The sequence below is a fragment of the Chiloscyllium plagiosum genome, unplaced genomic scaffold (genome assembly GCF_037043375.1).
Source record: "Chiloscyllium plagiosum isolate Xiang-an unplaced genomic scaffold, Cpla_swu_hap1 HiC_scaffold_5, whole genome shotgun sequence".
Taxonomy (NCBI): domain Eukaryota; kingdom Metazoa; phylum Chordata; class Chondrichthyes; order Orectolobiformes; family Hemiscylliidae; genus Chiloscyllium; species Chiloscyllium plagiosum.
Genome location: NW_028270143.1, coordinates 85,313,102 through 85,336,050, shown reverse-complemented (window position 1 = coordinate 85,336,050; position 22,949 = coordinate 85,313,102). Strand labels below are relative to the sequence as shown.

The window sequence follows — 22,949 nt, the reverse complement described above, 5'->3', positions numbered from 1 at the left end:
ATGTGTCATCACTATACTCACCAACTTTAAAGTCAGGAAGATAGTTTTGCCCAAGGGACAAACAGATTGCTTGCATGTGCAGCTAAACTCTACATGAACTGGCTAATTAGCTTCCTTCACTTGCCCTCAGTCTGTAAAGTATGATAGGCCTTTTGTGACCCTGCGCTAATCTGCTGGTGCCCTCAATGATCCTAGCTAACCACTGTCTCACAGCTGCCTGACATAATAAAAAAACAATGTGCAAAGCCTCTTCAGTGCAGCCAATTTATGCTGTTTTAAACGGATCCCTTCAGTAGGGGAAAAAAAATATACAAGACTAGCTCACAGTTGGAATTTAATCACATGGCATTTATTTTAATAAATACTTTAATTCTTCTGAGGAGTAGAGCACTACTTTTATGATAATGCAAATTTTCTCTCTTTTTTTGTTTCTGTATAAAGGAAATATGTCTTACATTTTGTTCTGCCAATGAATACACAAGCTGCGGAAGAATGTCTCCCTTAACAACAGCCTCAGCCAGATCATCATTGTAATTAGCTAGACGTCCCAGTGCCAAAGCTGCCGTCTGCTGAATGTTTGGAACCACATCCAGTAAGAGGGGCCTCAAAAGAGACATCACACCTATAAGAGAAAATAAAAATCAAAATCATATCTTATAGTTTTATTCTGTATTACTTTTTTATTCTACAATACTGTGATTTCTTAGAAAGCATGCCTTCTTAATCATGCTTGTTCATCACCTTTTTCAGCATTATTTTTTTTTTGCACAATAGCAGATATGCAAGTTTTCTAAAAGAAAAACATTGTGGGAAAAATACAAAAGAATCAAAATGACAGTATATGGTATACACCTCTGCATCAGTGGTAGCTGATGCAAATGTTTAGTGCACTCACTGGGTACCTCTTAAGTGGGCTGTTCTATCCTGGATAATGACAAGCTTTTTGAGTGTTGTAGGAGCCACATTTTTCCAGGCAAGTGAAGAATGTTTCATCACACTTCTGATTTGTCCCTTATAGGGAATCCAGAGTTGAATTACTTCTTGCAGAATACTGAACCTCTATCCCACCCTTGTAGCCACATGATTTGCATTAAGGATCACCTGAACTATTTTGATGCAAGGGAAGTCAAAATGGCAATGCTGAGGGGACATAGTTCGATGCTTTCTTGTTGCAGATAATTCATGTACAGAAATAAGAAAACAAAACTGATGAATATGTGGCTAGAGAGAAAGTGCAGGATGGATAGCTTCAAAATGCTGAAACACAGGAACTATATCTGGGGCAGGTGAAACAAGCTAGATAGGTTGCATCTCAACAGAGTGTGGACCAATATCTTCACAAAGGGTTTTGTTAATGCTGATGGGAAGAATTTAAACTGGTTTAGCAGTGGGGTGGGAAGCTGAGAGCAGTTTCAGAAAGGAGACAAGAAAGGTTGGAAATGAAAGGTAGAAAATCATCAAACCCCTTTGATAGGCAGAGAAAGTAAAGGAAATAGACAAGGGGGTTCAACAGTGCTAATTGGTTTTACACTTCAATGTAAGAAATCTGAGGAATAAAACAGATGAGCTGGCAGCACCGATTGGCACATGGGATTACAATTTTATAGCTAAAACTGAGACATGACTGAAAGAATAGCAGGAATGACAGCTCAATATTCTTAGTTACAAGGTTTTTAAATGTGCTAAAGAAGTGGATAAAATCAAAGGAAGAGTCATAGTATTGAATAAAGAAACAAGAATAGATTTAATGATAGAAATAATGTTAAACAAGGCAATATAAGCTGAACTGAAAAATGAAAAGGAATAATCGTACTAATGGGAGTATGTACAAAACCCAAGAGACAGAAGACAAAGTTTTTTTTATTTTCTTGTGGGATATGGATGTTGGGGACTAGCCATCATTTATTGCCCATCTCTCGTTGCCCCTGAGAAGGTGGTGGTGAGCTGCCTTTTTGAACCACTGCACTCCATGTGTTATAGGATGACCCATAAACCCGTTAGGGAGGGAATTCCAGGATTCTGTGAAGGAGCAGTGATATATTTCCAATTGAAGATATTGAATGACTTGGTGGGGAACTTGCAGGTGGTGGTGTTTCCATACCTTTACCCTTCTAGAGGGAGTGGCCATGGGTATGGAAGGTGCTGTTTAAGGATCTTTGCACTGCATCTTGTAGATTGTGTACACTGCTGTTACTGATGGTCAGTGGTGGAAGGAGCGGATACTTGTAGATGTAGTGCCAATCAAGCAGATGCTTCATCCTGGATCTCGTTAAGCTTCTTGAGTGTTGTTGGACTGCACTCATCCAGGCAAGTGAGGACTATATCATCACACTCCTAACATGCACCTTGTAAATGATGGACAGGCTTTGGGGAATCAGGAAGTGAGTTACTCATTACACTAATCCCAGCTTCTGACCTGACCCTGTTGCTACAGTATTTGTATGGTGAGCTTAATTGAGTTTCTGAAGAAAAGTAACCCCCGGCTGTTGATAGTGGAGGATTTAGTGATGGTAATGCCTTGAATGCAACCATCTATGTTTAAATAGTCTCTTATTGGAAATAGTCATTGCCGGACATTTGTGTTGCATGAATGTTACTTGCCATTTGTCAGCCAAGCCTAGGTATTGTCCAGTTCTTGTTGCATTTGAACATGGATTGCTTCAATATCTGAGGTCTTGAGAATGGTGCTGAACAATGTGCAATCATCCACAAAAATTCCCACTTCTGACCTTTGATAGTGGGAGGGTCAATAATGAAGCAGCTGAAAATGGTTGGGCCAGGGATACCACCATGAGTACCTTCTGCAAAGATGTTCTGGAACTGAGATGATTGACCTCCAGTAACCACAACTATTATCCTGTGGTGCTATATGATTCTAACCAACAGAGTTTTCACTGATTTCTATTGATTCCAGTTTTGCTAAGGCTCCTTGACATCACACTCGATTGAATGTGGCCTTGATGTCAAGGGCTGGTACTCTCGGTCCATATTTGAACCAATGCTGTAATGAGGTCAGGAGCTGAATGGCCCTGGTGGAACCCAAACTGGATGTCAATGAGCAGGCTATTGCTAAGTAGGTGCTGTTTGATAGCACTGTTGATGACACCTTCCATCACTTTAACGATGATTGAGAGTAGACTGATGGGGTGGTAATTGGCTGGGTTAAATTTGACTTACTTTTTGTGTACAGGGCATACCTGGGCAACTTTCAGGTGGATACTAGTGTTGTCGCTGCAGTGGAACAGCATGACAAAGTCTGCAGCACAGCTTTTCAGTATTATTACAGCAATATTGTCAGGGCCAGTAGCTTTTGCAGCATCCAGTGCCTCCAGAAATTTATTGATATCACATGGAATGAACCAAATTGATTGAAGACTAGCATCTGTGATGCTAGGGTCCACTGGGTCATCCACTTAGCACTTCAGGCTGAAGTCTGTTGTGAATACTTCAGCTTTATCTCTTGTTGGGCTCTTCCATTATTGGGGATTAGAATATTATGGAGCCTCCTCCTCCTCCAGTTAGTTAAATAATAAATAAATATGTTCAGTTATACACCACACTCCATGGCCACCGACCATTTGCACTCCATGTACATAGACACTGGAATCTGCTATATACCAGCCTCTAAGACCCCTCCTGATAAATCTCTGATCCATTTAGAATGCACTTTAATAGTGCACCTCAGGCTGCACCAGCAACTACCATTGTATTACTGCTACAAAGACACTGAGCACCCTACTGATGCAAGTAGCAAGCTGCACGTCTAGTTTTTTTTAATGAGATCTCACTCACTGAGTTTAAAAATCACTTTCGTCCATTAAGATCTCAGATATTACCAGACAACAGAAGTTGAATATCCACAGGCCTTGCTTACATTATCATTACAGGTCCCATAAAGCAGACAAATAATGAAAGTAAAAGCCTTCAGGATCTAAGGTAACATTCGGGCATTGAACACACTGAATACTCCAGCATTTCCAAATTACAAGATAGTGGCAGTGATTTTCCACTTTATGTTTTCATCTTTCTTATTTTTTTGTCAGAAGGCAAGAGGAAGTCAACCTTCGTCAGGGTCCGGAGCATGGTGGCAGCTGACGAGCCTGGAGTGGGATTCTGATGGATATTAGCGACGCGGCTGGTTAACCCCAAGCATGACTCTGATGTCGAGGAGGCAGCTTGCAGTGGGGTGAGGATGAGGACTTGGTATTGCAGGAGGCAACAATGAGGTTGAGGATGGAGGTTTTGGGTGGCTGCTGCTGCAGAGATGGCAGCTCCTCATTATCACTGCAGTCACATCCAGTGGTGATCTGCTTCAGCATCTTCGGTGACATGGCCCAGGATTCTTTTGAGTAGCTTTTGCAACATCCTCTTTCCCAGGATCAGTGACCGGCAACAAGATTGTACCTTGGGGGGCTTCGCGGAGTCTTGTGCCCTGGGAGTCCAGCAGCCCGGTGCGGTTGGCCTGCTTCAGCAGTGGCTTCTGGCCTGGTATTCCACCAGCCCAGCATGGCGGTTTTGCAGTGGTACCGTCCTTCCCAAACTCAGGAGTCATGAATTTAACTAATTGGTCTTAATTTTTTTTTCTTATCTTTACCTTCTGTTATTAATATAGGCACTGTGGCATTGCACTAAACACTTTACACAATATTTTTTGTCAAAAACACAAGTGACAATAACTAAATGACTAAGAGAAGAGCTCAAAAGTAGTTATGTTGGAACTGTATAAAGCATGAGTTGGCCATAGCTAGAATACTACCTGCAGATATCATCCCTGTAGTATAGGAAAGATGTGATAACTTTGAGGATGGTAGACATGAGGATGGTGGAAGATCTGGAATTGCCTGAAAATTTAGTAGGGAGGGAATTCTCATGTCATTTAAAAGAATACTTTGATACACACTTGGAGTGCCATAATGTATAAGATGCAGGCGCCAGTGTTGGACTGGGGTGGACAAAAGTTAAAAATCACAACACCAGGTTATAGTACAACAGGTTTATTTGGAAATACTAGCTTTCAGAGCACTGCTCCTTCATCAGGTAACTAGTGGAGCAGGATTATGAGACACAGAATTTATAGCAAAAGATCACAGTGTCATGCAATTAAAATGATATATTGAACAAACCTAGATTGCTGTTAAGTCTTTCATCTTTTAGAATGTTTCAGTTCATTGAATCGTAAATCCCAGAATTTCTTTTCATAGAACATTGAACATAGAACATTTCAGCGCAGTACAGGCCGTTCGGCCCTCAATGTTGCGCCGACCTGTCATACCAATCTGAAGCCCACCTAACCTACACTATTCCATGTACGTCCATATGCTTGTCCAATGACGACTTAAATGTACTTAAAGTTGGCGAATCTACTACCATTGCAGGCAAAGCATTCCATGCCCTTACTACTCTCTGAGTAAAGAAACTACCTCTAACATTTGTTCTATATCTATCACCCCTCAATTTAAAACTATGCCCCCCTCGTGCTCGCCGTCACCATATTTGGAAAAAGGCTCTCTCTGTCCACCCTATCTAACCCTCTGATTATCTTATATGTCTCTATTAAATCACCTCTCAACCTTCTTCTCTCTAACGACAACAACCTCAAGTCCCTCAGCCTTTCCTCGTAAGACCTTCCCTCCATACCAGGCAACACCCTAGTAAATCTCCTCTGCACCCTTTCCAAAGCTTCCACATCGTTCTTATAATGCGGTGACCAGAACTGTACACAATACTCCAAGTGCGGCCGCACCAGAGTTTTCAGTCACCTTCTTGAGATAACTTAAGGTTTTATAACAAAAGGTAACATCTCAGCTCAGACAATGCATGAAAAGTATGAGATTAGAGTTTGGCTGTATCCCAATCTTGAGTCAGACTGGTTCTATTTCCAAAGTAGAATTTATGAAATATTATATGTTTACATGTATTGACTGCCCACAGATTGTATTTTGCTCAAAAATGCACAATGTATCTGCAAATATAATTCTGCAAATACAAATTCACCCCACATACTTATATGTATGAGAGAGAGTATGTGCATGTCAATGTGTGCATGTGAGTGTGAGTGCACGTGAGAGATGTGTATTTGCGTGTGTGAAAGCTTGGTAAAGTGTATGTGTGAACCCAAACAAGCAGACACAACGTGCCCAGAAACTCTAGCCACATTACCTTAGATTAGATTCCTTACAGTGTGGAAACAGGCCCTTCAACCTAACAAATCCACACCGACACTCCAAAGAGTAACCCACCCTAACGAATGCACCTAATACTATGGGCAATTTAGCATGGCCAATTCACCTAACCTGCACATCTTTGGACTGTGGGAGGGAACCGGAGACCCGGGGAAACCCACGCAGACACGGGGAGAATGCGCAAACTCCACACAGTCACCCAAGGCTGGAACTGAACCTGGGATCCTGGTATTGTGAGGTAGCAGTGCTAACCACTGAGCCACTGCACCCAAAGACATCAAAGACATTTTTGAAATGAGACCAAACGGACCTCTTGGCATCATGGCAGCTCACAAACCTACCAACACACTTAAACAGTGGCTAATGCACCTAAATGACCCTGTACAAACAACCAGCAAAACAAATGTCATTTACAAAATACCATGCAAGGACTGGTATTGGTCAGACAGACAGAAAACTAGCCATCAGGATACATGAACATCAACTAGCCACAAAAAGGCACGACCCACTATCATTAATATTGTTACATACAGACAAAGAAGGACTTCACTTTCACTGGGTCAACACATCCATCCTAGGACAAGCTAAATAGAGACACACACGAGAATTCCTAGAAGCGTAGCATTCTAATTGAAACTCCATCAATAAACACATCTATTTGTACCCCATCTACCATCCTCTGAGAAAAAGAACCGGAAATGATATCACCCACCCTAAGAAACCAAGACACATAAACAAAAAGGGGGACACAGTTTCACAGGAGGCTCGCTGATGATGTTACCTAGTATGGCGACGAAATGTCTAAAAATGAACCTTCTAGCTAAGCGAGCAAATTTACATCCAGAACCTCAACCTGAGCTACAAATCTTCTCAAAAATCACTAATTTCTCCTCATCTCAGTTTTGAACCTACCTCCTGTCACTCTATAAGCTATGACCTCTTGTTTGTTACTGTCCCACAAGGGGGGAACATTTGTTCAACATCCATCTTATCAATCCCCTTTAGCATTTTATATACCACAATCAGATACTCACTCGTTCTTCTGAACTCCAGCAAGTCCAAGCCCAAGCTATTCAACAGCTCTTCATGCAACCGTCATTTTATCTTTGCAATGAATCTGATGAATCTCCTCTGAACTGCCTCCAAGGTCACCACATCACTCCTCAAGTAAGGCGACCAAAACTGGACATAATACTCCAGCTTTTGGATTAGTGGTGCTGGAAGAGCACAGCAGTTCAGGCAGCATCCAAGGAGTTCGAAATCGACGTTTCGGGCAAAAGCCCTTCATCAGGAATACTCCAGCTGTAGCCTCACCAACACCTTTCATAATTTTAACAATAGAGTCATAGAGTCATAGAGATGTACAGCATGGAAACAGACCCTTCAGTCCAACTTGTCCATGCCGACCAGATATCCCAACCCAATCTAGTCCCACCTGCCAGCACCCGGCCCATATCCCTCTAAACTCTTCCTATTCATACACCATCCAGATGCCTTTCAAATGTTGCAATTGTACAGGCCTCCACCACTTCCTCTGGCAGCTTATTCCATAAACGGAACACCATCTGCATGAAAACATTGCCCCTTAGGTCTCTTTTATATCTTTCCTCTCTTACCCTAAACTTATGTCCTCTAGATCGGGACTCCCCATCTCAGGGAAAAGACTTTGTCTACTTATCCTATCCATGCCCGTCATGACTTTATAAACCTCTATAAAGGTCACCCTTCAGCCTCCGAAACTCCAGGGTAAACAGCCCCAGCCTTTTCAACCACTCCCTATAGCTCAAATCATCCAATGCTGGCAAGATTCTTGTAAATCTTTTCTGAACCCTTTCAAGTTTCGCAACATCTTTCCGATAGGAAAGAGACCAGAACTGCATGCAATATTCCAACGGTGGCCTAACCAATGTCCTGTACAGCCACAACCAATAAAGGAAAGTATACCAAATGCCTTCTTCACTATCCTATTTACCTGCATCTCTATTTTCAAGGAGCTAAGAACCTACACTCCAAGGTCTCTTTGTTCAGCAATAGTCTCTAGGACCTTACCATTAAGTGTATAAGTCCTGCTAAGATTTGCTTTCCCAAAATGCAGCACCTCACATTTATCTGAATTAAACTCCATCTGCCACTTCTCAGCCCATTGGCCCATCTGATCAAGATCCTGTTGTAATCTGAGGTAACCTTTGTCGCTGTCCACTGTACCTCCAATTTTGGTGTCATCTGCAAACTTACTAACTACACCTCTTATGCTCATACCCAAATCATTTATATAAATGACAAAAAGTAGTAGACCGAGCACCGATCCTTGTGGCACTCCACTGGTCACAGGCCTCCAGTCTGAAAAACAACCCTCCATCACCATCCTCTGTCTTCTATCTTTGACCTAGTTTGTATCCAAATGGTAGTTTTCTTTGTATTCCATGAGATCTAATCTTGCTAACCAGTCTCCCATGGGGAACCTTGTCCAACGCCTTACTGATATCCATATAGATCACGTCTACCGCTCTGCCCTCATCAATCCTCTTTGTTACTTCTTCAAAAAACTCAATCAAGTTTGTGAGACATGATTTCCCATGCACAAAGCCATGTAATACTTCTTTACTTTCATAATCCAGTCCTTTTGCAATAAGTGCCAAAATTACATTTACTTATTACAATGCTGCACCTGCATACCCACTTTCTGCGATTCATTCACAAGGACACTCAGATCCCTCTGACAGAACAGCAATTGGGCATGGCAAAGGTGCAGAACTGGCATGGCTGCAGGGTGGAGAGAGAAAAAGGATGGACTGGGGGTGGGAAGGGAGATCAGACACAGCTGTGGGTCAGGGGGGAGAACAGGTGAAGCTGGAGAGGAATCCAATTACCCTGGCCTTGGCTTTCGCACTTGTGTTGAGCTTCACCATCATCTAGGGTGGCAATGTTTATGGATATTCCTCCTTCTATTAGTTGTGTAATTGTCCACAAATGGATATGGCAAGACTGCAGAACTCCAATATGATTGTTACCTTTTGGGCAACATAGCTCTGTGTATGGTATTTTGTTTCTGTTGTTTAGCAAGAATGTTGTCATGTGTTTTTGCTACACTTTTGATATGTCTTGTGTTTCTCCAGCCATGCTTTGTTGTAGACTTTCAAACACTTCTCAGTAAATCCAGATTCATCTGCTAGCTTGATGGTAATGGTACAGCGTGAGATATGTCAGATCACTACATTGCAGATTGTGGCTGAATATAGTTCTGCTATTGATGATGGATCACAGCCCATCATGGATGTCCAGTTAAGATCTATTCTGAATTCATCCCATTTAACATTGATCTGGTGACATACAACATGATGGACAGCATTCTCAGTGTGAAAGCAGAACATTGGCGCCAAAAGGATTAAATCACAATTATCAATATTATCATGGAGAGATAAATCCACAGAAGGTACATTTGAAAGAATGAAGCCAAATCGGCTTTGCAGTTGCCTGGCTTTTCTGGTCACCTGTCAGAAGTCCAATCTGTCAGCTTAATATTAATATTTTCATAAATTATCAACCTTGTTCCTCTGACATCCCTCACATACGATTCTATCTCTATCTTACCATACGCCATTCCCAGAACAACTTACCTCTCATTGGATAAAAGCCAGAAGACCACCATCCCTGGCATCCAAGTCATACTTAAAAAGCCATTGTGCACCGAAGCTACTCTGCTCTGTCAAGGACATTTTGTCAGAGAAGGGAAAGGTGGCATGTCTGATGAGAAACTGAAGGTCCTGTAAAGGAGAGGAGACCTCTTCCTGGAGGATCAGCAGAGGGGCGCTTGAAGTCAGACCCTGGCAGCCTGATGGGAGGTCACTACCCAGGTCAGTTCCATCCTGACAGTGCAACCTGCTTTGCCTTTAGAAAATTAATTATCTTCTCTCCTCCACCAGGATGAGAGCAGCACTCTTCTCCCTGCTACTTCACACTCACTGCATCCATTTCCCACTAAGATTCATGCTCTACCACGCTTACAGTTGCCTGTAACATCTTCCAACACTTGCTCCCCCAATCTCCCACACACCAAGTGCATGGAATCACGCTGCCCCCTCACTCCCTCAGAACACCTCACCATCGTTCTCCCATCTACACTATCACAACCAGCCGTGCCTTTCACTTTCTTTCCCTTCCTCCTATTCCAGATTGCCTGCAATGGAGCTGAAAGGACCAGGATGGTTGGAGGGGTGCCTGGCATTAAACTTCACAGCCCTTATAGAAAAAGAACCCTGGCCCTCTCAGAAGTCATAGAATGCTCTTGCAGTGATGCCAAACCAACCATGTTCTGCCAACCAAATAAATCCCATTCTTCATTCCACTTCAACTCTCACATCAATCCCACTCTCAATCTCTTAATTGCAGGTACCATCAGCATGTCCACCATTCCTAAGTAAAATGGTCAGCTTCCCTAGAAGCCTGTCTCCCCTAGAGGCCTGTCTCTCTGTGTAGCCTTGAATGTAACTATGTCAACATGATGCATAACCTCATGGCCACAGAGGATGTGCCATGTGTCATTAAGACTGATGCAGTATGTGGAAGGAAGATGAACAAAGGACATACAGGGAAATGGGTCCTGATGATACCAATGGCCATCATTATATAAACATCCTTATTCCTGCCAAAGCCTCTGCGTCAAAAGGTTTTGGTGTGAATAAAGTAGCCAGTGATGTCTGGGACAGGGAAGTGTTCAGCACACAGGAAGCCAATGCATTACAGTGACCAGCAATTATGGATTAAGTATTGTGCATTTAATGGGCCTCATATCAGAGAGTTTCACAGCCCACTCCCTCATAGGTCAATCACTGAGCCATCCATCCAGACTGTGGTCACAACTATTTTCTTTCATATTGTGCACCTTCGATTTCGAGCACAATGGAAGGTGACTGCAAAGTCTCTTTGGCCAGTAGCCTCCACGTCATTGAGACACTGAACATTCAAATCCACTTCCTCGTAACCCTTCTCACAAACCCCTTAGGCTTTGCACCAGCCAATTTGTCGACATGAATCATCTTGCACCCTGCCTAGGCCCTTCCTTCTGAGTTGACTATGCCTGCTGCAGTCATATACTGTGTCTCCATTGAGGCCACAGCACTCCTAACTATGGACAAAATATTCCTGCAAAACACCTTCTCAACAATGCTTTACTCATCCTCATCCCTTACAAATATTGTTATTCCCCTCTTCTTTTATCATTCCCTTCTTTCCTCTAGTCTGCAGCCCCCTGAAATCTTCTTGACCACATGAGCCCCCTCCCTGGACTGGTCACTATGGACCCACTGGACTGACCATGACCCACTCCATGGACTGCAGAGATACAAACCCCTGTTTGAGAACACTCAGAATGGATATTTGAACATGACCAATCTTCTGTATAGCACCTGAAGCTGTCCTTAACTTACTGTGCCGAGATCTCCTGATTGATAGATGCCTCCGTGCAGTTCAGAGAGGACCACTAGCCTAAAACATTGAGATATGGCTGGTTATTTGCTGCACATATGTTGTGTAAGCTGCTGACACATGATGCAGATATGAAACGGATTTAGCACAATAGCAAAATATCCACACCTTTAATGAGGACTGCTGAAAAGCAGCACAGACTGCCTGGTTGTGTGACTGTGCTAATTGACAAGGCAAGACAAGGCATGGATGCTGCAAGCATTCAGGTAGGCACCGAATGAGCAGGCCTGAAATGCAGTCCGGTTCAATCCATCAGCTGGGTGCATGTCTGTGCACAAAGTCTCCATGCCGCCTCCACCAAAGTGATGCAGCCAGCAGTGCAAGTCTGTCTTCCTAAGACGCCACATGTGGATCAAATAGGTGCCATGGTGGTCACAAGGGATTGGCAAATGTCACATGCCAATTTCTTGGATAAAGAATGCACGTGGCTTGTGCTAAATGGTCCTGAGCAACACGGAGGCACTTCTCAGCCAGCAAAAGGAAGCTAATGCTTATGAGGTAAGTCAGACAATTAATAAAGCATTAGTCATGCAATAAGCCCCCATAATTGGCAACTCGCCAATTTCTTAGCAAAAACATAAAACATGAAGTGACAGTTCTTGTGGCACAGTCGTAGTATCCCTACCTCTGAGCCTGAAGACCTGGGTTCAAGTCCCACCTGCTCCAGAGGTGTTTACGAACAGCATACAGGAAATGAGGCCCTGCTATTTCTGGAGTCACAAAATGACACCATTAACTTTCTGGAAGTTGAAAGTTTCTAACCATATTGTTCACACCCATATTACAGGTAAAAGGTTGGCAGGTAAAAGGCCTTTGTCATTGACAACTGGTCACTACTTCACAGGTCAATCAGTTACACGTCACTAGCCAAATCTCCTTTTGTACACATGTCCAGCTATGACCCGTCAGCAGTAACCTCCTTCTATTGTATTAACATGCACTTATGATGAATGCTGATAATCTACTTTCAAAATTTCCTCAACAATCCTTGGTTTTTAGAATAGTCCTTTTCCCAATTTAGTCCAATTACAGAAAAATAAACAAGGAACACTTATAAAGATGAAAAGCCATTTGAAAAATGTGTTTCACCATGAAATGTGATACACAAACAACAAAACAAAGATATACATCCATTCCACGCCCCCACACCCCACAACCGTATACAATCTTAGCAAATAAAGAACAAAGAAAGAACAATACAGCAGGAAGAGGCCCTTCAGCTCTCCAGGCCTGTGTCGATACATTTTGCCCTTCAATATTAAAACTTTTATCACTTACAGGAACCATATCCCCCATTCCTATCTTATTCATATGCTCATCCAGGTGTTTCTTGAATGATGCTACTGTGTCTGCTTCCACCACATCCTTTGACAGAGCATACCAGGCACTCACCATCACTCTTTTGTGTGAAAAACATGCCTCGCACATATCTTTTAAACTCCCCCCTTGCATCTTGAACATGTGTCGCCTAGTAATTGATCTCTCCACCCTAGGAAAAAGCCTCATACTTTCCACTCTACCCATGCCATTTACAATCTTATAAACTTCTATTAGGTCGCCCCTCAACCTCCTGCACTCTTGTGAAAACAAACTTAGTCTATCTGATCATTTTTCACAGCTAAAATCCCCCATACCAGGCAATATCCTGGTAAACCTTTTTTGTACTCTCTCTAAAACATCCACATCCTCTGGAAGTGTGGTGACCAGAACTGTATGCAATATTCCATCTGTGACCTAACTAAAGTTGTATAAACGTGCCACATAACTCCATCTGCTATTTTTCTGCCCACACTTCCAACTGATCTATATCCTGCTGTTGCCTCGGAGAATCCTCCTCACTATCTGCAATTCCACCAATCTTTGTATCATCTGCAAACTTACTAAATAGACCAGCTACAGTTTCCTCCAAATCATTTACGTAAGTCACAAACAGCAGAGATCCCAGCACTGATCCCTATGGAACACCACTAGTTACAATCCTCCATTCCGAAAATCATCCTTCCACCAGTACCCTCTGTCTCCTATGACTAAGCTGATTTTGTATTGATCTTGTCAGCTAACCCCGATACCATGTGATTTCACCTTTTGTATCAGTTTGCCACAGGGACCTTGTCAAAGGCTTCACTGAAATCCATGTAGACAACATCAACTGCTTTTCTCTCATCAATAATTTTCATCACCTTCCCAAAAAATTTTTATCTAATTAGTGAGACACAACCTTCCCCTGCAAAACTGTGCTGTTTATCGCTAATCAGACCATTTGCTTATAAATACTTATAGTTTGATTTAGATTTAGATTACTTACAGTGTGGAAACAGGCCCTTCGGCCCAACAAGTCCACACCGACCCGCCGAAGCACAACCCACCCATACCCCTACATTTACCCCTTACCTAACACTACGGGCAATTTAGCATGGTAATTCACCTGACCTGCACATCTTTGGACTGTGGGAGGAAACCGGAGCACTCGGAGGAAACCCATGCAGACACGGGGAGAATGTGCAAACTCCACACAGTCAGTTCCCTGAGGTGGGAATTGAACTCGGGTCTCTGGCGCTGTGAGGCAGCAGTGCTAACCACTGTGCCACCGTGCCGCCCACTTCTTGTCCCTGACAATCTTTTCCAATAATTTCCCTAACCAATAAATCTTAACCTTTTCCAAAATTTCACATTCAGGACAATGCATTCACAATTCCATTATCTTTTCCAGCAATGTAACATGAAATGGTTGAAACAAAAGACTCCATCTAAATAGTCCCACATTTTAAGTTTCAAACGTTTCAATGAACACCAGTAGGTTATGATCAGCATAAAATAATGTTTCTCTGTTACCATGCCAGACATAGACTTCAAAGTACGAAAGAGCAAATAAAAATCCCAAAGTCTCTTCTTCTACAGCACAGAAGTTCTTTAGATACTGGCTTAGCTTCTCAGAGAAGTACCCCACTGGCTTCCCCAGTCCCAACACATCATTCTGTAACAAGATTGCACCCTGCCCGAAGTCACGACATGAATTTGCATTCCGAAAAATCTGCAAAAATCAGGGCAGGTAATGTTCATTCGCTTATTAGGGCTGCCTACAGTTTCTCAAAGATTTATTGGTATTCTGCTGACCACACCACTTCTACTTGTTTCTTTAGCAAATATGTTAAAGACTATGATGCTGAAATTATGCACAAATTTTGGGTAAAACCTACATATTACTAAAAGCCTCTTTAATCCAAATCGCATCACTCAACACTGGTATAAGCCATTTAGTGTAACAAAACGTATATTTCTTTAACCTTTCATGTTGTCAGTACCTCTTCAATTGATTAATCTAAGAAAGGAATGAAGCGTTGCTAACTCTATCAATACAGTCTTCCACCTAGAGTCATACAGAGTCATAGAGATGTACAGTATGGAAACAGACCCTTCGGTCCAACCTGTCCATGCCGACCAGATATCCTAACCCAATCTAGTCTCACCTGCCAGCATCTGACCCAAAATCCTCCAAACCCTTCCTATTCATATACCTATCCAAATGCCTCAAAAGTTGCAATTGTAGCAGCCTCCACCACATCCTCTGGCAGCTCATTCCATGCACGTTCCACCCTCTGCGTGAAAAAGTTGCCCCTTAGGTCTCTTTTATATCTTTCCCCTCTCACCCTAAACCTATGCCCTCTAGTTCTGGACTCCCCGACCCCAGGGAAAAGACTTTGTCTATTTATCCTATCTATGCCCCTGATAATTTTGTAAACCTCTATAAGGTCACCCCTCAGCCTCCGAAACTCCAGGGAAAACAGCCCTAGCCTGTTCAGCCTCTCCCTGTAGCTCAGATCCTCCAACCCTGGCAACATCCTTATAAATCTTTTCTGAACCCTTTCAAGTTTCACAACATCTTTCCGATAGGAAGGAGACCAGAACTGCATGCAATATTCCAACAGTGACCTAACCAATGTCCTGTACAGCCGCAACATGACATCCCATCTCCTGTACTCAATACTCTGACCAATAAAGGAAAGCATATCAAACGTCTTCTTCACTATCCTATCTACCTGTGACTCCACTTTCAAGGAGCTATGAACCTGTAATCCAAGATCTCTTTGTTCAGCAACACTCCCTAAGACCTTACCATTAAGTGTATAAGCTGAAAATGTGTAGCTGGAAAAGCGCAGCAGGTCAGGCAGCATCCAGGGAACAGGAGAATCGACGTTTCGGGCATAAGCCCTTCTTAGCAACACATTTTCAGCTCTGATCTCCAGCATCTGCAGACCTCACTTTCTCCTCCATTAAGTGTATAAGTCCTGCTAAGATTTGCTTTCCCAAAATGCAGCACCTCACATTTATCTGAATTAATCGCCATCTGCCACTTCTCAGCCCATTGGCCCATCTGGTACAGATCCTGTTGTAATCTGAGGTAACCCTCTTCGCTGTCCACTACACCTTTAATTTTGGTGTCATCTGCAAACTTACTAACTGCACCTCTTATGCTCGCATCCAAATCATTTATGTAAATAACAAAAAGTAGAGGGCCCAGCACCGATCCTTGTGGCACTCCACTGGTCACAGGCCTCCAGTCTGAAAACAACCCTCCACCACCACCCTCTGTCTTCTACCTTTGAGCCAGTTCTATATCCAAGTGGCTAGTTCTCCCTGTATTCCATGAGATCTAACCTTGCTAATCAGTCTCCCATGGGGAAACTTGTCTAACGCCTTACTGAAGTCATATAGATCACATCTACTGCTCTGCCCTCATCAATCTTCTTTGTTACTTCTTCAAAAAACTCAATCAAGTTTGTGAGACATGATTCCCCATGCACAAAGCCATGTTGACTATCTCAAATCAGTCCTTGCCTTTCCAAATACATGTACATCCTGTCCCTCAGGATTCCCTCCAACAACTTGCCCACCACTGAGGTCAGGCTCACCGGTCTATAGTTCTCTGGCTTGTCTTTACCGCCCTTCTTAAACAGTGGCACCACGTTTGGCAACCTCCAGTCTTCCGGCACCTCACCTGTGACTGTGGTTGACACAAATATCTCAGCAAGAGGCCCCGCAATCACTTCTCTAGCTTCCCACAGATTTCTCGGGCGCACCTGATCAGGTCCTGGGGATTTATCCACCTTTAACCGCCTCAAGGCATCCAGCACTTCCTCCTCTGTAATCCTCTGTAACATTTTGCAAGACGTCACCATCTATTTCCCTACAGTCCATATCTTCCATATCCTTTTCCACAGAAAATACTGATGCAAAATATTAATTTAGTATCTCCCCATTTTCTGTGGCTCCACACAAAGGCTGATCTTGCCTTATTCTCTCCCTTGCTACCCTTTTGTCCTTAATATATTTGTAAGAAATCTTTGGATTCTCCTTAATTGTATTTGCCAACGCTATCTCATGTCCCCATTTTGCCCTCCTGATTTCCCTCTTAAGTATACTCCTACTTTCTTTATACTCTTCTAAGGATTCACTCGATTTATCCTGTCTATACCTGACATATGCTTCCTTCTTCTTCTGAACCAAACCCTCAATTTTTTTAGTCATCCAGCATTCCCTATACCTACCAGCCTTCCCTTTCACCCTGACAGGAACATACTTTCTCTGGATTCTTGTTATCTCATTTCTAAAGACTTCCATTTTCCAGCCTTCTCTTTACCTGCAAACATCTGCTCCCAATCAGCTTTTGAAAGTTCTTGCCTAATACTGTCAAAATTGGCCTTTCTCAAATTTAGAACTTCAACTTTTAGATCTGGTCTATCTTTTCCATCACTATTTTAAAACGAATAGAATTATGGTTGCTGGTCCCAAAGTCCTCCCCCACTGACACCTCAGTCACCTGCCATGCCTTATTTCCCAAGAGTAGGTCAAGTTTTGCACCTTCTCTAGTCGGTACATCCACATACTGAATCAGAAAATTGTCTTGTACACACTTAAGAAATTCCTCTCCATCTAAACCTTTAACACTATGGCAGTCCCAGTCGAGGTTTGGAAAGTTAAAATCCCCTACCATAACCACCCTATTATTCTTACAGATAGCTGAGATCTCCTTACAAGTTTGTTTCTCAATTTCCCTCTGACTATTGGGGGGTCAATAATACAATCCCAATAAGGTGATCATCCCTTTCTTATTTCTCAGTTCCACCCAAATAACTTCCCTGGATGTATTTCCGGGAATATCCTCCCCCAGCACAGCTGTAATGCTATCCCTTATCAAAAATGCCACTCCACCTCCGCTCTTGCCTCCCTTTCTATCCTTCCTGTAGCATTTGTATCCTGGAACATTAAGCTGCCAGTCTTGCCCATCCCTGAGCCATGTTTCCATAATTGCTATGATATCCCAGTCCCATGTTCCTAACCATGCCCTGCGTTCATCTGCCTTCCCTATTAGGCCCCTTGCATTGAAATAAATGCAGTTCAATTTATTAGTCCTACCTTGTCCCTGCCTTACCTGACTGTTTGACTCACTTCTGTTCTCAGCTGTACCCATCTCAGGTCGATCTCTTTCCTCACTATCTCCCTGGGTCACCCCCCCCCCCCCACCACCTTACTAGTTTAAATCCTCCCAAGCAGTTCTAGCAAATTTCCCTGCCTGTATATTAGTCCCCTTCCAATTTAGGTGCAATCCGTCCTCCTTGTACAGGTCACTTCTACCCCAAAAGAGATTCCAATGATCCAAAAATGTGAATCCTTCTCCCATACACCAGCTCCTCAGCCATGCATTCATCTGCTCTATCCTCCTATCCCTGCCCTCACCAGCTCGTAGCACTGGGAGTAATCCGGATATTACTACCCTTGAGGACCTCCTTTTTAAATTTCTGCCTAACTCTCTGTAATCTCCATTCAGAGTCTCAATCTTTTCCCTTCCAACATCGTTGGTTCCAATGTGGACAATGACCTCCTGCTGGCCCTTCTCCCCTGTGAGAACATTCTGCACCCTCTCTGAGACATCCTTGATCCTGGCACCAGGGGAACAACACACCATTCTGCTTTTTCTCTGCTGGCCACAGAAATGTCTGTCTGTACCTCAGACTATAGAATCCCCTAACACAATTTATCTCTTGGAAGCCGACATACCCCTCATTGCATTAGAGCCAGTCTCAACACCAGAAACTTGGCTGTTCGTGCTACGTTCCCCTGAGAATCCATCACCCGCTACATTTTCCAAAACAGCATACCTGTTTGAAATGGGTATATCCACAAAAGACTCTTGCACTAGCTGCCAACCTCTCTTACCTTTCCTGGAGTTAACCCATCTATGTGACTGTATCTGAGACTTCCCCCCCCCTTCCTATAACTGCCATCCATCACATACTGTTGCTGTTGCAAATTCCTCATCGCTTCTATCTGTCTCTCCAACCGATCCACTCGATCTGATAAGATTCGCATCCAACAGCATTTATAACAGATATAATCCGCAGTAACCCTTAAACTCTCTTTAAACTCCCACATTTGAAAAGAAGTACATATCACTGCAAAGGCCATTTTTGCTCCATCACAATCTACAGACCCAGAAAATAACACCATCTTATTCCTCTACAAACACTGCCCCAGGTTAAATTAATAGCTATGGCTTATATTTTAAGTTTAATCAAGAGACTTATCTCCAAAAACATATAATCAAGAAAGAATCCACTATATTCATTACTGCAGCCTTTCTCTTGGACAGCCTTAAAATTAGGTCACATGGTATTGGGGGCAAAGTACTAACTTGGATTGAAAGTTGGTTGGATGACAGGAAACAAAGAGTAGTGATAAACGGCTCCATTTCGGAATGGCAGGCAGTGACCAGTGGGGTACCGTAGGGATCAGTACTGGGACCGCAGCTTTTTACAATATATATTAATGATATAGAAGATGGTATTAGTAATAACATTAGCAAATTTGCTGATGATACTAAGCTAGGTGGCAGGGTGAAATGTGAGGAGGATGTTAGGAGATTACAGGGTGACCTGGATAGGTTAGGTGAGTGGACAGATGCATGGCATCTCTCTCCTGCACTGTCTTCACCATGTGGATAGATGTATGGTTATCCACTTTGGTGGCAAGAACAAGAAGGCAGATTACTACCTAAATGGAAAAATTTAGGTAAAGGGGCAGTACAGAGAGATCTGGGTGTCCTTGTACACCAGTCAATGAAGGTAAGCATGCAGGTACTGCAGGTTGTGAAGAAGGCTAATAGCATGCTGGCCTTCATAACAAGAGGGATCGAGTATAGAAGCAAAGAGGTTCTTCTGCAGCTGTACAGGGCCCTGGTGAGACCACACCTGGAGTATTGTGTGCAGTTCTGGTCTCCAAATTTGAGGAAAGACATTCTGGCTATTGAGAGAGTGCAGCATAGGTTCACGAGGTCAATTCCTGGAATGGCAGGACTACCTTATGCTGAAAGACTGGAGCGACTGGGCTTGTATACCCTTGAGTTTAGAAGACTGAGAGGGGATGTGATTGAAACATATAAGATTATTAAAGGATTGGACACTCTGGAGGCAGGAAACATGTTTCCGCTGATGGGTGAGTGCCGAACCAGAGGATATAGCTTAAAAATACGGGGTAGACCACTTAGGACAGAGATGAGGAGAAACTTCTTCACCCAGAGAGTGGTGGTTGTGTGGAATGCTCTGCCCCAGAGGGCAGTGGAGGCCCAGTCTCTGGATTCATTTAAGAAAGAGTTGGATAGAGCTCTCAAGGATAGTGGAATCAAGGGTTATGGAGATAAGGCAGGTACAGGATACTGATTAAGGATGATCAGCCATGAACATATTGAATGGTGGTGCAGGCTCAAAGGGCAGAATGGTCTACTCCTGCACCTATTGTCTATTGTCTAAAACTACAATTAACTTATCTGATTCTGTGCTGTGAACTTTGCCCAACAGTTCCTCCAAGATTAGTTGTGAATTTCACTGTTTGTTCAGTTCCTCCAAGATTAGTTGTGAATTTCACTGTTTGTTACATTTTCCCAGATGCACTCCGATGTCCAGCGATACACGAATTCAAACAGCAAAGGCAATAACTGTGCAGTTTCTCTCTCACTCTCTCCTGCACTGTCCTCACCATGTGCTTCCTTTGTCCGCTCTTCTCCCTTTTAAAACTGCTGTTGTTTTGACTTTTATTTTCCAAAGTTCCAAAACAATGCAACAGCATATAAAACAGTAATTGCTGCTCCTGGAATTCAAGGAAATCACCTCCAACACCTAAAATACCTCAAAAAAAAGGAGCAGGTCTTACAGCCAGAAATTTTTCCCGTCCTCCATTTTGGATTACCCAGCTGTGGATTTAGGAATGAATATGTCATTTTGACCATAGTTGCCTTTCTATAAAATGTACAGAGTCTAGTTGATCCATCTGGTTTTGCAATGGAAACTACCAGGTGAACTTCAGCTATCTTGATAAGGTGTACTGAACCTTGTTTCCTCCTGAGTTTATCTTTCTGGGCTCAACTGTCAGAATACTGTTCAATCGGTCCTGATTCTCCTACAATGATATCATGCCTAGCTAATGTAGTACACCCTGGTGTATCTCTACAGATTATATTATACTTTCTGAATAGTCTCATAAAGGTCCTCCATTGTTCTTCCTCTAAATATGAGGAAGCAGTGTCTGATTGCCCCAGTGTTTGTGTTAGTTCAGTGAAATGTAGTAGCTTCACTTCGAGAACTGTCTACCTCGCCTTCCAACTCAATTTTATTGTTTTTGTCAACGTACATTACTTTCACCAACTTTCACACTTGTTCCTCCTTACCCTCTTCCCTACATTGATACTACTGAGCTGATCAAGTGTACCCTAGAACTCTGTGGGAAGCCAGGGAGGTGATTGCTGGGCCCCTTGCTGAGATATTTGTATTATCAATAAACACAGGTATGTTGCCGGTAGACTGGAGATTGGCTAACGTGGTGCCACTATTTTTAAAACGTGGTCAGGAAAAGCTAGGGAATTATACAACAGTGAGCCTGACATCGGTGGTGGGCAAGTTGTTGGAGTGAATCCTGAGTGATATTGATTTATATGTGTTTAGAAAGGCAAGGACTGATTAGGGATGGTAAACATGGCTTTGTGCGTGGGAAATCATGTCTCACTAACTTGATTGAGTTTTTTTGAAGAAATAACAAAGAGGATTGATGAGGGCAGAGCGGTCGATTTGATCTACAGGTATATGGACTTCAGGAAGGCGTTCAACAAGGTTCCCCGTGGTAGACTGGTTAGCAAGGTTAGATCACATGGAATACAGGGAGAACTAGCCATTTGGATACAGAACTGGCCCAAAGGTAGAAGTCAGAGGATGCTGGTGGGTTGCTTTTCAGACTGGAGGTCTACGACCAGTGGTGTGCCACAAGGATTAGTGCTGGGTCCGCTGCTTATTTAAATGATTTGGATGTGAGCATAGGAGGTATAGTTAGTAAGTTTGGAGATGATACCACAATTGGAAGTATAGTGGACAGCAAAGAAGGTTACCTCAGAGAGGAATGGTATCTTAAGCAGATTGGCCAATGGGCCGAGGAGTGGCAGATAGAATTTAATTTAGATAAATGTGAGGTGCTGCATTTTGGAAAGGTAAATCAGGGCAGGACGTATACATTTAATGGTAAGGTCTTGGGAAGTGTTGCTGAACAAAGAGATATTGGAGTGCAGGTTCACAGTTCTTTGATAGTGGAATCTCAGGTAAATAGGACAGTGAAGCAGGCATTTGGTATGCTTGTCTTTATTGGTCAGTGCTGGATTAGTGGTGCTGGAAGAGCACAGCATTTCAGGCAGCATCCGAGGAGCAGTAAAAGCCCGAAACGTCGATTTTACTGCTCCTCGGATGCTGCCTGAACTGCTGTGCTCTTCCAGCACCACGAATCCAGAATCTGGTTTCCAGCATCTGGAATCATTGTTTTTACCTTTATTGGTCAGTGCTTTGAGTATAGGAGTTAGGAGGTCATATTGCAGCTACACAGGGCATTGTGTAGACCACTTTTGGAATACTGCATGAAATGCAGATCTCCCTGCGATAGGATGATGTTGTGAAACTTGAGAGAGTTCAGAAAACATTTATATAGGGAGAGGCTGAATAGGCTGGGGCTATTTTCCCTGGGGTATTGGAGGCTGAGAGGTGACCTTATCAAGGTTTATAAAATAATGAGGGGCATGGATAGGCTGAATAACCAAGATCTTTTCCTTGGGGTAAGGGAGTCCAAAACTACAGGGCATTGAGGGGAAAGATTTAAAGGGGACGTAAGGGGCAATGCTTTCACTCAGAGGGTAGCGCATGTATGAAGTGAGCTGCCAGAGGAAGTGGTAGAGCCTGGTACAATTACAACATTTAA

At 43.0% G+C, this 22,949-nt stretch overlaps 1 protein-coding gene across 5 annotated transcripts in view; it reads right to left on the bottom strand.

The window, feature by feature from the left end:
- Positions 1-22,949, bottom strand: part of spag6 (sperm associated antigen 6) — a 208,789-nt gene that overhangs the window by 147,087 nt on the left and 38,753 nt on the right. For all 5 annotated transcript variants that reach the window (XM_043690439.2, XM_043690438.2, XM_087987398.1 and 2 more), the window contains one exon: positions 456-622. In XM_043690439.2, the coding sequence (XP_043546374.1) occupies positions 456-622 (167 nt within the window). The remainder of the gene's footprint in view (positions 1-455; positions 623-22,949) is intronic.